Source organism: Denticeps clupeoides, chromosome 9 (assembly GCF_900700375.1).
Source record: "Denticeps clupeoides chromosome 9, fDenClu1.1, whole genome shotgun sequence".
In the NCBI taxonomy this organism is placed as follows: domain Eukaryota; kingdom Metazoa; phylum Chordata; class Actinopteri; order Clupeiformes; family Denticipitidae; genus Denticeps; species Denticeps clupeoides.
The window spans coordinates 3,279,439-3,292,428 of NC_041715.1; the positions used below are offsets into that span (position 1 = coordinate 3,279,439).

Genomic DNA, 12,990 nt, shown 5'->3' on the forward strand with positions numbered 1-12,990 from the left:
CACAACAATGGCTTGATCTTTATCAAAGACCTCTTCGCTGAAGGAACGCTTATGACATTCGAAACATTGCAAAAAAAGTTACAATATTCCCAAATCTCATTTCTATAGATTCCTACAGATTAGACGTTTTGTGAGCAAACACTTTAGATCTTTACATTCACCAGCTAAAAATGCGGCAGATGAAATTGCTCTGGACCCCTTTATGAGAGGCAATATATCAAAATGATATCCTCTGATCCAGAACATTTATTTACCCTCATGGGAGAAAACTAAAGTGGCATGGGAACAGGATCTTAACATTGTAGTTTCGGGTGAGAGCTGGCAACAGTGCCTAGAAGCTATTCATACCTCCTCGGTCTGTATTAGACAATGTTTGATCCAGTTTAAAGTACTACATCGCCTACACTACTCATTAGATAAACTAGCAAAAATGTTTCCTAATACCAGCTCGGAGTGCCTACGATGTCACCAAGGGCCAGCTACTTTAGGCCACATGTTCTGGAACTGCCAGTCATTGTACAATTTCTGGGAAAATATTTGCATAGTCTTGTCATCTTTATGTAATTGAACAATTGAAGCTACACCATACATTTCTATTTTTGGGGTCCCCCATCCAGATATAATTCTTACGATATCTCAAGCCAAGGTGGTAGCTTTCGCCTCATTAGTGGCCAGAAGACTTATTCTTCTGTTGTGGAAATCAGACAAGCCCCCCTCTTTCAATGGTTGGATTAAGGAAATCCTCTCCATGTTGCACTTGGAAAAACTGCGATGCACTAACCCTAATCGTCAGGAAAAGTTCAAGGTGATATGGCCACCCTTTATTGATTATGTTAAATCATCCAGTTTCAAGTCCAGCATAGACATGTCATTTCTTAATGCATATACAAAGTAAAATACTACTAAAAAACACTGAGAGGAGACTGCTTCCCTTCCCTTCCCCTTTTTGCTTTTCTTATTTATGTATTTCTCTTCTTGCTGTTTGACGGGTGGGACTGAGGGTGGTGGGTGGATATTGGTCAACAGCTCTTATGAAAATCACAAATAAAGAATAATTTAAAAAATAATAATTTGTGTTTAAGTGTTCCTTAAACTGCAGTGTGACTCAGTGTGACTTCATCTCAGGGTCATCTTCAGACAAAACAAAAAGGAAAGGAATTGGACAGCAGAGGCATGTAAGAGACAAAAAAAATAAGAGGACAAGCGAAGGCGAAAAGACAAACGTTAAGAGACGTTCAAATTGCAAAATAAAGAGGATGAAAATGGAGTCATGAATTCCGGTGACAGTAGAGTCCCCGTGCCACCGCCGCACTGTCACCCTGATCTCTCTGCCAGTAAAACAAGCTGTTGTGGGGTTTCATTAAAAGGTGGAACATCGCTGCTTTGCTACAGAAATCCATCATCTTCTTAAAGACGAAGATTATTTCATTGCTCTGCGCCACGCGACCTTTTTATTACACGACGGAGCTGAGGAGGAAGAAGAAACGCCTCGAGAGAAAGGTGTAGAAGATGATTTACACCACAATTTACGGGCCTGTGGAACGTTTTAATGTTTAAAACGGAAGTACAGAAGTAGACACGCAGACAGGAGCAGATATGTTTGGAAATTCCTGTTAAATATGTTACAGATGACATGTTTTTGTGTTTGGCCTCCACTGGCGTATGTCGTGACGGACTGTGAGGGAGTGGGGAGTCAGATTCGGAGCTCTATGGCTGTATGAGGAGGTTCGGGACCATGCCAGGGCTCGGTCGCCTCTGCTGTCAATGTCAGTGCTGTATGAGAAGACGACACCATCCTTGCTTTTTTTTTTTTTTTATCTTTATATCATTGACTTTCACTCATTTGCATACCTTCACCCTACCTGTTACACATATTTTATGTTGAAGACATGAAAGTGTAATATTTGGTTATGTTTGCAATATTTGCATATTGGTATACTTGCAACTTTTGCAATACTGTGGTCTGCAGCTGTCACTAAAGCATTTCACTGCATATCTTACCGTGTATGACTGTGTATGTGACAAATAAAATTTGAATTCAATTTTTTTATGGATCTTGACGAGAAGGGAAGAGCACTGGGGAGCGTGAGAAGTTGGGACGAAGTACCCGGTGCCCGTGGATGTGGAAGAAGAAACTGTGTGATTCCATGATGAGGGACAACACAGAGGAGGAAATAAAGTTTTTATGTGATGCGGGAGCCTCGATAACCGGAATTTCGTCCGGGTGACATCTCTGCAAAGCTCCAAAATGGTCAGTATCAGCCCGTACGCACGTGTCATTGGCTGTGCCACGTGTGGTGGCTTGTAAAGAGGCATGAAATGCCGGACCGGAGTTTCATTTTTCCATGTTTTCCGCTCCCTTGATTACCTGATTGTGTGGATCTGAGAACAGCCGTGTCCCGTCCTTGTTCTGTCCTTTGTCCTTGTTCGTGTGTGCGTGTCTCGTGTCCCTTTTCCTTCCCGCCATGCGTACCAGACAGCAGCCTTTGGAGAAATCTTGAGTAGGGGGTTGAATTTAATCAAATATTTCAATTCCATTTAAATTGGACCACACATGCTGAGCATCATTCCGGATGGAAATAAAGGGCAAAAATGTGACAGCCTGGGCTCAATAGAAGTCATTTATGATGCAAAAACGAATAGTTTCTAATTTATTAACACAGGTAAGTTACTATTGCAGTTACATGTAAATATTTTATTTAAAAATGGTACCGATGTTACAGAAAACCCCAAATTAAAAGAAAAGAAAAGAGAAGACAGGAACCGGGCTTCAGAGAAACCGGGAGAGAGAGAGAGAGAAAGGCCCAGAAGCTGGAGGAGGAGGAGAAGAGACCACAAAAACTCTTTTATACTCGCCACTTGTCTCCCAAAAAGCTGCCACGGACCAATCAGATTGTCCTTCGATGTCTCCACCTTGTTCCAACAGATACAAGAAGACGGTGGTCATCCTCCCCTTAAAAAACTGTCCCATCGGGGCACCTCAGGCCATTTGTTGACCTTTTGACACCCTTCTTGTGAGCGGAAGACCACAGCTTGGTGATAACACACACACACACACACACACACACACACCCTCACACCTACGGACACAAGGCCTGAGCCTTCTAAGGAGGTGTGAGACGCTGCTGCATTGTGATTAAAGCGGTGACATTGTCACTAGAACGAGAGAGAAGAAGAGATAGCGAGAGAGAGAGAGAGAGGGAGAGGGACGTGGGTAACACATAGTAACCAGACGACCACACAGTCCCGGGTTCAAACCCCGCCTACTACCATCGTGTCCCTGAGCAAGACACTTACCCCTGAGTGTCTCCAGGGGGGGGGGACTGTCCCTGTAACTACTGATTTTAAGTCTCTCTGGATAAGGGCGTCTGGTAAATGCCGTAAATGTAAATGAATAAGAAACTCTGAGCCCCTCCTTTACGCCAAAAGGTTTTCCACAGACCACTCCTTTGATGTTGGAATGTAGAGTTGAGGGAGGAGTCATCCTGCCTCTGGCCACCTAATGATGGTCCTGGTTTTTAGGACGGGGACGCCAGATGGGGACTCGTCCTTGACCCGTAACCGTCATCATTTACAGCATTTATCTCCTCGCAGACCTGTAATAAAACCAGAAGTACTTTGAGACCCAACGTCACCGTACCAGCCAGCTCCCTCACGGCCGAGGCCGGTGTGGAAGGACTTCTGCTGCTTATCTGCCTCCCTGCAGCTGTGATATGTTACCTGCATATTTCTCAAAGATAATTCAACACAAATCTGTCCTTTTCCTGGAATATGTCAAATGATTGCTGTTTATAATAATTTACATTTACGGCATTTACCAGACGCCCTTATCCAGAGCGACTTACAGTCAGCAGTTACAGGGACAGTCCCCCCCCTGGAGACACTCAGGGTTAAGTGTCTTGCTCAGGAACACAATGGTAGTAAGTGGGGTTTGAACCTGGGTCTTCTGGTTCATAGGCTAGTGTGTTCCCCACTAGGCTACTACCACTTTATTTAATAACAACAACAATAATAATAATAATACTCCTGTTCATGCTTCTTCACTTCGGGGTCTTTGTGCGGAACTTTCATCTTAATTCGTTTAACATGATATCGGATATGATGTCTGGGTTGTTTTGGCGACGTCGCGACGCTCGGGCGCGCGCCGCGCCGTGACGTCACCGGGCACCGCCCACTCCGCGAACTTCGCGTGGAAACTCCGGCTGTCGAGGGCTTCGTGATATTTCCAGGTTCCCCTGCTTATGTCGACCGTGAGGACAGCGGGACACGCAGCGTGAGTTTTAATTCCCAGTCGGGACACTTTCCTGTCTGCGTGTGCGCGGGTAAATGGCCGTTTTACGTTAGCGGTCACGTTTTGTGTTCGATTCCGGTCCTGGACGTGAATTTCCACGCAGGACTCGGGGTTTTAGTTTGAAGTTCGGTCGTCAAGTTGAGTTGTAACGCGTCTCAGCGTCAGCTCGCGTTTATAATGAAATGAAAGTGAAATGAAACGCTCGGTGTGTTTAAAACTCTTCCGTTCTTCTGGTCTCGACCCAAGACTGGATGTTGTTTTCCCACAGAAACCAATTTTAAAGCCACCGTTTCGTGCATTTTACACGTAAATCAGAATAAAATACTTCATTGGCAAGAAATGGAACGACGCGGGAGATGCGCGTAAAATACAAAAAAAATCAGGCGCCATAAATCAAGAAAGGCTCCACAAAAGCACAAAAACATGCACGCAATGAGCCACTCGCAAATGAGCCACTTTTACTCATGTATTTACATGGAAAGCTTTACTTTACTTTACTTCATTTAGCAGACGAATTTATCCAAAGCTACTTAACAAGTGGAAAAGCTCGCACATGAGCCACTTTTACTCAAGTATGTACACGAAAAACTTTACTTTATTTAGCAGACGAATTTATCCAAAGCTACTTACAAGTGGAAAAGCTCGCACATGAGCCACTTTTACTCAAGTATGTACACGAAAAACTTTACTTTATTTAGCAGACGAATTTATCCAAAGCTACTTACAAGTGGAAAAGCTCGCACATGAGCCACTTTTACTCAAGTATGTACACGAAAAACTTTACTTTATTTAGCAGACGAATTTATCCAAAGCTACTTACAAGTGGAAAAGCTCGCACATGAGCCACTTTTACTCCACGAATGTGTATGAAGCTCACACATGTGCAAGGTGTGTAAGACAAGAGTTGTGCATGTGCAATCTTTTCTCACACAAAACTAGCATAGTGCTAATACTCCGTATTAATGGTCATACAATAGTAATGGAGGATGCTGGAGATTTTAGATGCAGACGTTTATTGCAATGCACAATAAGACAACAGTCAGCCAGGTGACAGAAACCGCGCTTAACCAACTCGGGGTTTCATTTTTATACATTGCTCTTATCTTGCATCCTGCATCATCAACTCAAAAAGGTATTGGCACATTTGCGTGTGGTTGTGTGTGTGTGTGTAGTCCATCTGTAAGTCTAATTAAAATGTGCTCGACACTTATCGTAGGATTTGTGTTCGTTCCCAGGACCCATGTGACCCTAGCTAAGTGATAAGGTGTGGAAGCGCTCCTCAGTGTCTTATGATTTGCGTTCACCCCCAGAATCCGTGTCAGGCCACTACGTGATGAGGAGTGGACGTACTCGAGACACGCCCCGTCTCATCTGTGTGCATGTGTGTGCTTAGGTGCTCAAAGGCATACAACATTATATGCCTTTGGGGGCAGTGGTGGCCTAGCGGTTAAGGAAGCGGCCCCGTAATCAGAAGGTTGCCGGTTCGAATCCCGATCCGCCAAGGTGCCACTGAGGTGCCACTGAGCAAAGCACCGTCCCCACGCACTGCTCCCCGGGCGCCTGTCATGGCTGCCCACTGCTCACTCAGGGTGATGGGTTAAATGCAGAGGACACATTTCACTGTGTGCACCGTGTGCTGTGCTGCTGTGTATCACATGTGACAATCACTTCACTTTGAGATATGCACCCAACAAATAATGTCTACAATCGCGTATTGTTCACCGGACTGAGACAGTCTCAGGGGCAAAGCAAGCCTCCCCATCGTTCATTTCCTTTACTTTACTTTACTTTACTTTACTTTGCAGACGCTTTTATCCAAAGCGACTTACAAGAGGAAGACACCAGCAGTTCTCATTCGATTTCTATAGATTTTGAGTTTACAAAACTACGAGCCCTGAAAAGGCCGAACTTGTCAGTAAAGGAACGCGCTCGGAAATTGTTAAGCGCAGTTGAGTTCTTTTTACTCTCAAGGAGAGCGAGTCGCTTCCTCTCTTTTTATTCAGTACAGGGCGGTCCATTTACCGTAGGTTCTCAAATAAGCTTATAATTATCTTTTTGCGCGTAGGCTTGTTTCTTGTCCCGTGTCGTGGAAGTTGTTTCATTCACCGAGCGTCTGAGGAGTCACAATTAAATTAAAAACAGTTTTATTTACATGCGCGCATGGGAAGACTTGCTAACCGAATCCCCAAAGGTCTGAATATATATATATATATATATATATGATGTTTATCTTTGTGCCTGGTGGTACCAGCATGGAGCAGGATCTTACACATTCCACAGAATTAAAAGTCAGACCCAAAGATTTACGACTCTGTTTTGCAGGCTTAGGATGAGAAGCACATAAAAAGAAACACTTTGCTTTAACGTTTGCCTCACTCTTGGCGCTCCACAGTTGCCAAGGTCATGCTCGCTGGCTTCCTGCTTTTCAGCAGCTGCAGGCCTCCTCTTATCAGGTCGCGGTCACTCTGTCCTGCAAACTGTCCTGCAAAACATCCTTTATATTTACATTTACGGCATTTATCAGACGGCCTTATCCAGAGCGACTTACAATCAGCAGTTACAGGGACAGTCCCCCCCTGGAGACGCTCAGGGTTAAGTGTCTTGCTCAGGGACACAATGGTAGTAAGTGGGATTTGAACCTGGCTCTTCTGGTTCATAGGCGAGTGTGTTACCCACTAGGCTACTACCACCCTGCGTCCTTTGACCCGCGTGTGTAAGTGTTAGATTCGTCTGAAGTACTTTTTGAATAAGTGGGTTTTCAACAGCTTCTTAAAGGTGGTGGTGGTCTCGGTTAGTAGTACGTTGGTGTAAGAGGGTGCTCTTCCATTTACAGCCCTGTAGGCAGCATCAAGGATTTAAACTCAGTGCGAGCACTTCCCACTTATTAGACCTGTTCATCTTATCTTGGTCGACTAGGTATCAGTCGGCCCTGGTCGGCCTTCAACCTGGACAGAGTTGCTTTATGTTCACTGCACACCCGCTGGTGTCAGGTAGACTCACTGCAGGTTCATGTGGAGTTTACCTTGTAACTTGTGTGATGTTGTATTTTTCTTCTTAACCCATTTCGTTCTGCAGAGTCTTGCGTGACTGAACTAAAATAATTTGTGACCTTTTTTTACATCCAATCACCGACTGCATTGCTTTGCACGTTTGGAAGCCGTGACAGTCGGTGGAGATAAAGTATTAGAGGAGGGGTGGGAAATTCTCTGGCCGGAAAAACCATGAGAAACGGGAGGTAACCTTTCCCCTTATGACATCATAACGGGACAAATTCCAGCTCTGACCGTCTTAGCTGCCGCTCTCTGAACGGTGAGGCAGAACGACCAAAACCCTCTTTACACCCATTGCCATTTCTAGCTACTGCAGGACCATAGACAGGCTGGGGGACTCGTATTAATGTTAAAATCACTTTGTGAGATTATTTTTCATGGCATTTAAACTGAAAACACATATAAAACCCTTTACAATCTTAATAAAATTATTTTGCTCTGGTCTTTGCAACAGACTGAAGCACTTCCTCATTCTTTTCTTGGGCAGTTCCTGTTATTGAGAGAAACGAATGAAACGATAAGGGAATTGTAGAACTGTCTGTTCCAGACTGTTTTGGGAAGAACTGCTGAATTGTCACTTTGTTGAATTCCTATAACACCACCAGGACCTTAAAGATCAGGGCAAAGCATTAATGTATGCAGGTTTTGTTTGATTATGGCTTATTTCTTGCTTTGCACAGTCATTTATCTAGCAAAGTGTCCATTAGCAAAATGTGTATATTGATGTTCTCCCGCTCTCCTGTTCTCACCGCAGCATGCAGTCTGGACAGAGTGAGGAAGGTACGTTCACGTTCTCCACCTTCTACACATCTCATTCTTCTACTGCACAGATCGTCGTCGTCGCATGTCCTGCTCCTTCTCTTCACTGTGTGTGTATTTAACACATACCAGACATAAGCATAAAAAAGTCACTTCGGAGAGAGGCTTGCTAAACTAAGAAAGCGAAGGAAATGAGCGGGTTGGATGTAAATAGTTGAAATTTGCATGTTAGTGTCGGTGGGCACTTAGGTGTTGCCTGTGTTGCACGGTGCCAGAGAATAACAGCAGCCACGTTATCACTAGTCAGTAAAGTAAAGAGTGGGCGTGTTGTACTGTTGGCTCCGCCTACCAGCAAATTAAAAGGTCTTATTCCAGCCAGAATTAGAGCCGAGCTTTTCTTATTTCTGGCTCAGTGAAAGCTCGCCACATTATTAAAATGTGCTTTATGTCAAGAATTAGTCGTTTGTACGTTTATTAGCATCATGGTCGGAATTTTGCCACGCCCCAGAAATTGCTCTCGTTGTTGGTGCAACCAGAACGTAACCGCCCGAGGATAGTGTCCGTCGCATCTTTCTTGTGCAAATCGAAACATTTACAGTGCAAGCCCACGTAAAAACTCGTCAGCTCTGTCTGCCTCCAGTGCGCCACCTGGTGGACCACCAGGCATTACAGGTCAAGGTCAATGAAACCAATCATAATTGTGGTTTGACTTTGTCAATTCTGTACCAGAATTAAAAAGACCGACAGGCCGTAGGATCACCAGGTGGGGACTCCTGATTGGTCGATCTGGTGTCTGGAGAATGTCCGCATCCTGGTCATGATGTGGTTTGTTTTGTTTTACAGTTCTTCAGGGCCACCTCTACAGCACCATGCAGCAGATTCTGGCCAATCAGAACAGAGTACAGCCCATCATAGGTCAGCCTGACCCCTGTCTGTCCTCCGTGTGTGTGTGTGTTTTCCAAAAGTTGCCATTTCCTGTTGTGTCTGTCCAGGATGTGTAATTGTGGGCCAGTTTTGTGAATATTTGTGTGTTGCAGGGCTGAGCGCTATGACTGAATGTTACTGCAGTGTGTATCCACCCATGTATGTGTGTGAGGTTTGCTCCCTCCTGCTGACCAAAGCTGAAATAAAAAATCACATCACAGGCAGCCAACACCGCTTCTGCTACATTGTAAGTGTGTGTGTGTGTGTGTGTGTGTGTGTGTGTGTGTTCATTTCAAGTATATAACTGTATGGAGCTTTACCCTTTGTGTACATATGAATGCTACTGTAACAATGTGTGTGTGTGTGTGTGTGTGTGTGTGTGTAGAAGTCTCGTCATGCGTATGATTGGCAGGCGGATGCTGACCTGACGTTGCTGGTGTGGCCCCTGAAGGAGGTGGCCCGGGTTCTGGAGAGCAGGGAGGGCACCGGGAAGGTCCAGGTAGAGTTTAGCGTGTCTCTCTGTGTCCACGTAGTCATGGCAACTTCAGCAGGTTCTAAACAGGTCAATTCCCGTTCGTGTATGAGATCTTATTATATCGGCTCTGCGATGGCTGCAGGTGAAGGAGTCTCACAGTGTGTGTTTATGGTAATTTATTGCTGTGTGTTGTGCAAACTAAAGAATTTCCAAACTCTCGACTCGTTGATGCAGAATTTATTGAGGGTTATGCCGTCGCCGAAGCTGCAGCCTAGTGGGTATGGAATGTTTTCCATATTCTAGTCATGCACAGTAGAAACAACAGGATTCAGATCATAGGAGACCTTTAAGAGGATCATAGGACTCCTCCAGCTGAGAGCGGTTGTCCATAGGATGCCCAGATGCTTCATTACAGATGATCATGAAGATGTCCGGTGTATTTCCTCTGGTTCCATATCTACTCCACTATCTCCATCTGCTGCAGGTGTTGGAGTTGGATGAAGAGACGTACAGAAATATGACATCTGATCCTGCTTCAGGTGGGGTGTGTGTGTGTATGGAGTGCTGCAGCAGTGATTGTGGGTGTGTGTGTGTAATGTTCTGTGCTCCTCTGTCATGTCAAAAGCTGTTACTCTACTACAAGCGACTAGGAGGCAGCAGAAAAAAGTAAAAGTTGCAGATGCCCCGCCCACCAGCGTCATACCTGACCACGCCTCCTCAGAGGGTTCACCTGGTGACGGGCTCCTGGTTCCAGACAGACGTTCCAGCAGCGAATCAGATGACACCATGAGCTCCTCCGTTCACCTGCCTGGACCCAGTGCTGCAGGACCAGGTGGGTGGAGCTTTCAGCAAATCAGGTTGTCATCTTCCACATGCTGTTCTAGATCTCACTTCCTGCAGATCCTGCTACTCTGTCTGTCAAGGCGGAGCTCCCAGGGACCTTCAGCCAATTAGAAGAGCGGTTGCAGGAACCATTTGTTAAATATGATGGACCAAAGCCTTTGATTGGTTAGTTCTGCATGAAAACACAGAACCACTTGATTAGAAGTGTAACTGGCTGTATGTAGATGTTTTGAGCACTAACTGACCACACCTGCGTCTTCTGACAGGTCTGCAGGCTGTGGTTCAGTGTGTGGGAGACGTCGGGGCCCCGCCCCCTTGCTGTTATCTCTGCCAATCGTGCAGTAAGAGGGTGACGGACGATCACATCATCGATCACCTGACTAGTGCATTTCACCAGTACCACTACATTGTGAGTCCAGATGTCCACCAGTCCCCCCCCATCAGAACGATCTTATTCGTCTATAATGTTTAATTCCAAATTCTCCAAATTTCCCAGCTGTGACTAGTTGTGTTCATACCGGAATTAACAGATGTGCGTGTCCTCCTCCTTTACAGAAGTCCCAGCATTCGCACCTTCTACGGAAGATGAAGGTTGGGATGAACGGTATCAGCGTCGCCCTGCGGGCGCTTTCTGTGGTTCTCGAGCGTGAGAAGGGGCGGGGCCAAATGCAGGTGGGTCTGCGCGAGTCGCAGGAGCCAGTTGGATTTCGCCACGTAATAATTCCCGGTGTGATTTCGCCGATCGCAGGTGAAGAGGACTTCTACCTCCCTCCTCTGCGAGGTTCTACAGAGACCGTTCCAGTGGGGTAAGACTGGCGCTGCTGGGGTCCCGGACGTCCCTGTCAGGTGTCACGCCTGCTTGACCCCTCTGCCTTTCTCTTGGTCAGGAATGGAGGCGTTAAACCTCCCAGCCGTTAAGGGAGAGAAGCTGGAGGCGGAGTCAGACGCCCTGACTGAGGCTGCGGTGTGGAGTGGGTGGAGCTTAAACATCCCATACAAATTCTGACAGTAACATTAATACGAGTTCCCCCGGCATGTCTATGGTCCTGCAGCGGCTGGAAATGGCGATAGGTGTAAAGAGCGCTTTGGTCGTTCTGATTCGCCGTTCAGAGAGCGGCAGCTCATGCGGTCGGATCTGGAATTTCACGACTACTCCAAACATTGTGGTTGATGACGTCATTTCCACGAATGCTCGCTCAGCTTCTATTGGCCGCTCTCCTCCTCGTCCCGCCTCTCTCCACCTCATTTGCATTTAAAGCTACAGGCACTTAAATGGCGCGTCCTGGGAAATCTCATTGTGGGACTGGATCAAAGTGGCCGTAATTCTGCACCATGGCGGAATTTCGGAAAGACACTTTAGATACAGAATTAGGGGACCAACAAGACCAACATAAAAGCAAAAATAATTCTAGTCATAGAACCTTTAGGGACCTTTAGAAATTAACGACATGTAACGTGTTGAGCATTATTGAGGTTTGACATTTAGTCCCTAATTGATTCCACACAAAGTATGGAATGTTCCAGATCATCTTGTCCTAATCATAGTTTTTATAAAAGTTATTTCTACATCTTAGGTCGTACTTTTTAATCTCAATTGTGAAAAACCGTACACACATGGTCCCTGATTCCATATCGCTCCTTTTGATTTTGTTGTATCTCATGATCTGTGTCCCACTCCTTCTTATCTTTCTCTGACTGTCTGTGTTTCTGCCGCAGGTGATGGGATTTGTCCCAAACTGTCCGTCACGTTGGCCCCGTGTGCCATAGGCGGCCACGAGGCTGCCGCCAAACACGGTCCCGCGGTGTCTGAGGCGGCAAATGCAGGGAAGCCGACGCCCTCGCAGCCCATGTTTAAGGTCACGCTGCCTTTAAGGGAGGGGCCAGTTTTGGTGCAGCGGGCGGAGTTCGGGCGGAGAGCTGCCAAGCGCAAACGGCGCAGTGCCCACCGTGACTGGTTCAGTCGGGTGGAGGTGTGCACGGACACAATGTTCGACGGTTGGCGGAACACACACCCACGCCCCCCCAAGAAGAAGAAGAAGCCCAAGCGCAAGGCACCAGTGAAGGCGGGGCAGGCGAAGACCAGCTACCACTGAAGCTGACCTGCCTTCCCTCCTACTCCACCCCTACCGTATGACGAAGGAAATCCGGAAACACCGAACGGTTACGATGCAAACCCAGTGCCTTTTAATGACAGCGAAGTCCACAAAGTGGTGTGGAAGTCATGACCTTTGACCTCAATGGGGAATTGTATTTTGCTTCGCGTTGTGGACACGTTTACCCCCTACCCATTAGAATTGAATAAAAATAATTTCTTTTCTACTATAGTTGTGTAGTATTATTTGCGTGTCCATTCCATGCCATTACGTCTGTTAACGTTCATACAGTCGCGCGACCAGCAGCTAAATTTAACCTTTCACCGTAAATGAACACACACTGGTCATTTGAGGGCGTGCCACCAAAAAGGGGTTCCAAAGCACCGGTCATGCTCATGACTGTCCAATGGGAATTTAGGTGTGGAATTGTACTATTGGTTAATCCTGACTTCAGTAACGCCATCCAGCTAAATGAATAAACTCAATCAATACAGGGTGGTTGTAGCCTAGTGGGTAACACACTCGCCTATGAACCAGAAGACCCAGGTTCAAACC

General features: G+C 46.1%; 1 protein-coding gene across 5 annotated transcripts; it reads left to right on the forward strand.

Moving 5' to 3' along the window:
• Positions 1-4,156: 4,156 nt before the first annotated feature.
• Positions 4,157-12,666, forward strand: LOC114796570 (uncharacterized). 5 transcript variants are annotated; one of them, XM_028990836.1, is made up of 13 exons: positions 4,157-4,273; positions 8,096-8,121; positions 8,944-9,015; positions 9,138-9,271; positions 9,410-9,523; positions 9,984-10,038; positions 10,125-10,331; positions 10,400-10,507; positions 10,609-10,751; positions 10,898-11,014; positions 11,091-11,148; positions 11,230-11,313; positions 12,059-12,666. In XM_028990836.1, exons 1-13 carry the CDS (start codon positions 4,242-4,244, stop codon positions 12,433-12,435), a joined length of 1,527 nt encoding a protein of 508 aa, XP_028846669.1. In that variant the 5' UTR covers positions 4,157-4,241; the 3' UTR covers positions 12,436-12,666. The 5 variants fall into 5 exon arrangements, with proteins under 5 accessions (XP_028846669.1, XP_028846667.1, XP_028846671.1 ...); XM_028990834.1 differs by having other exon boundaries at positions 11,091-11,313; XM_028990838.1 differs by lacking the exon at positions 11,230-11,313.
• Positions 12,667-12,990: the final 324 nt, after the last annotated feature.

Bases quoted from the DNA above. Each gene is read 5' to 3' on its own strand.
- LOC114796570 (XM_028990834.1), top strand. From the start codon at position 4,242: ATGTCGACCGTGAGGACAGCGGGACACGCAGC. The intron at 9,016-9,137 runs GTCAGCCTGACC...TGTGTGTTGCAG, and splicing joins CAGAGTACAGCCCATCATAG to GGCTGAGCGCTATGACTGAA. The intron at 10,752-10,897 runs GTGAGTCCAGAT...CCTCCTTTACAG, and splicing joins TTCACCAGTACCACTACATT to AAGTCCCAGCATTCGCACCT.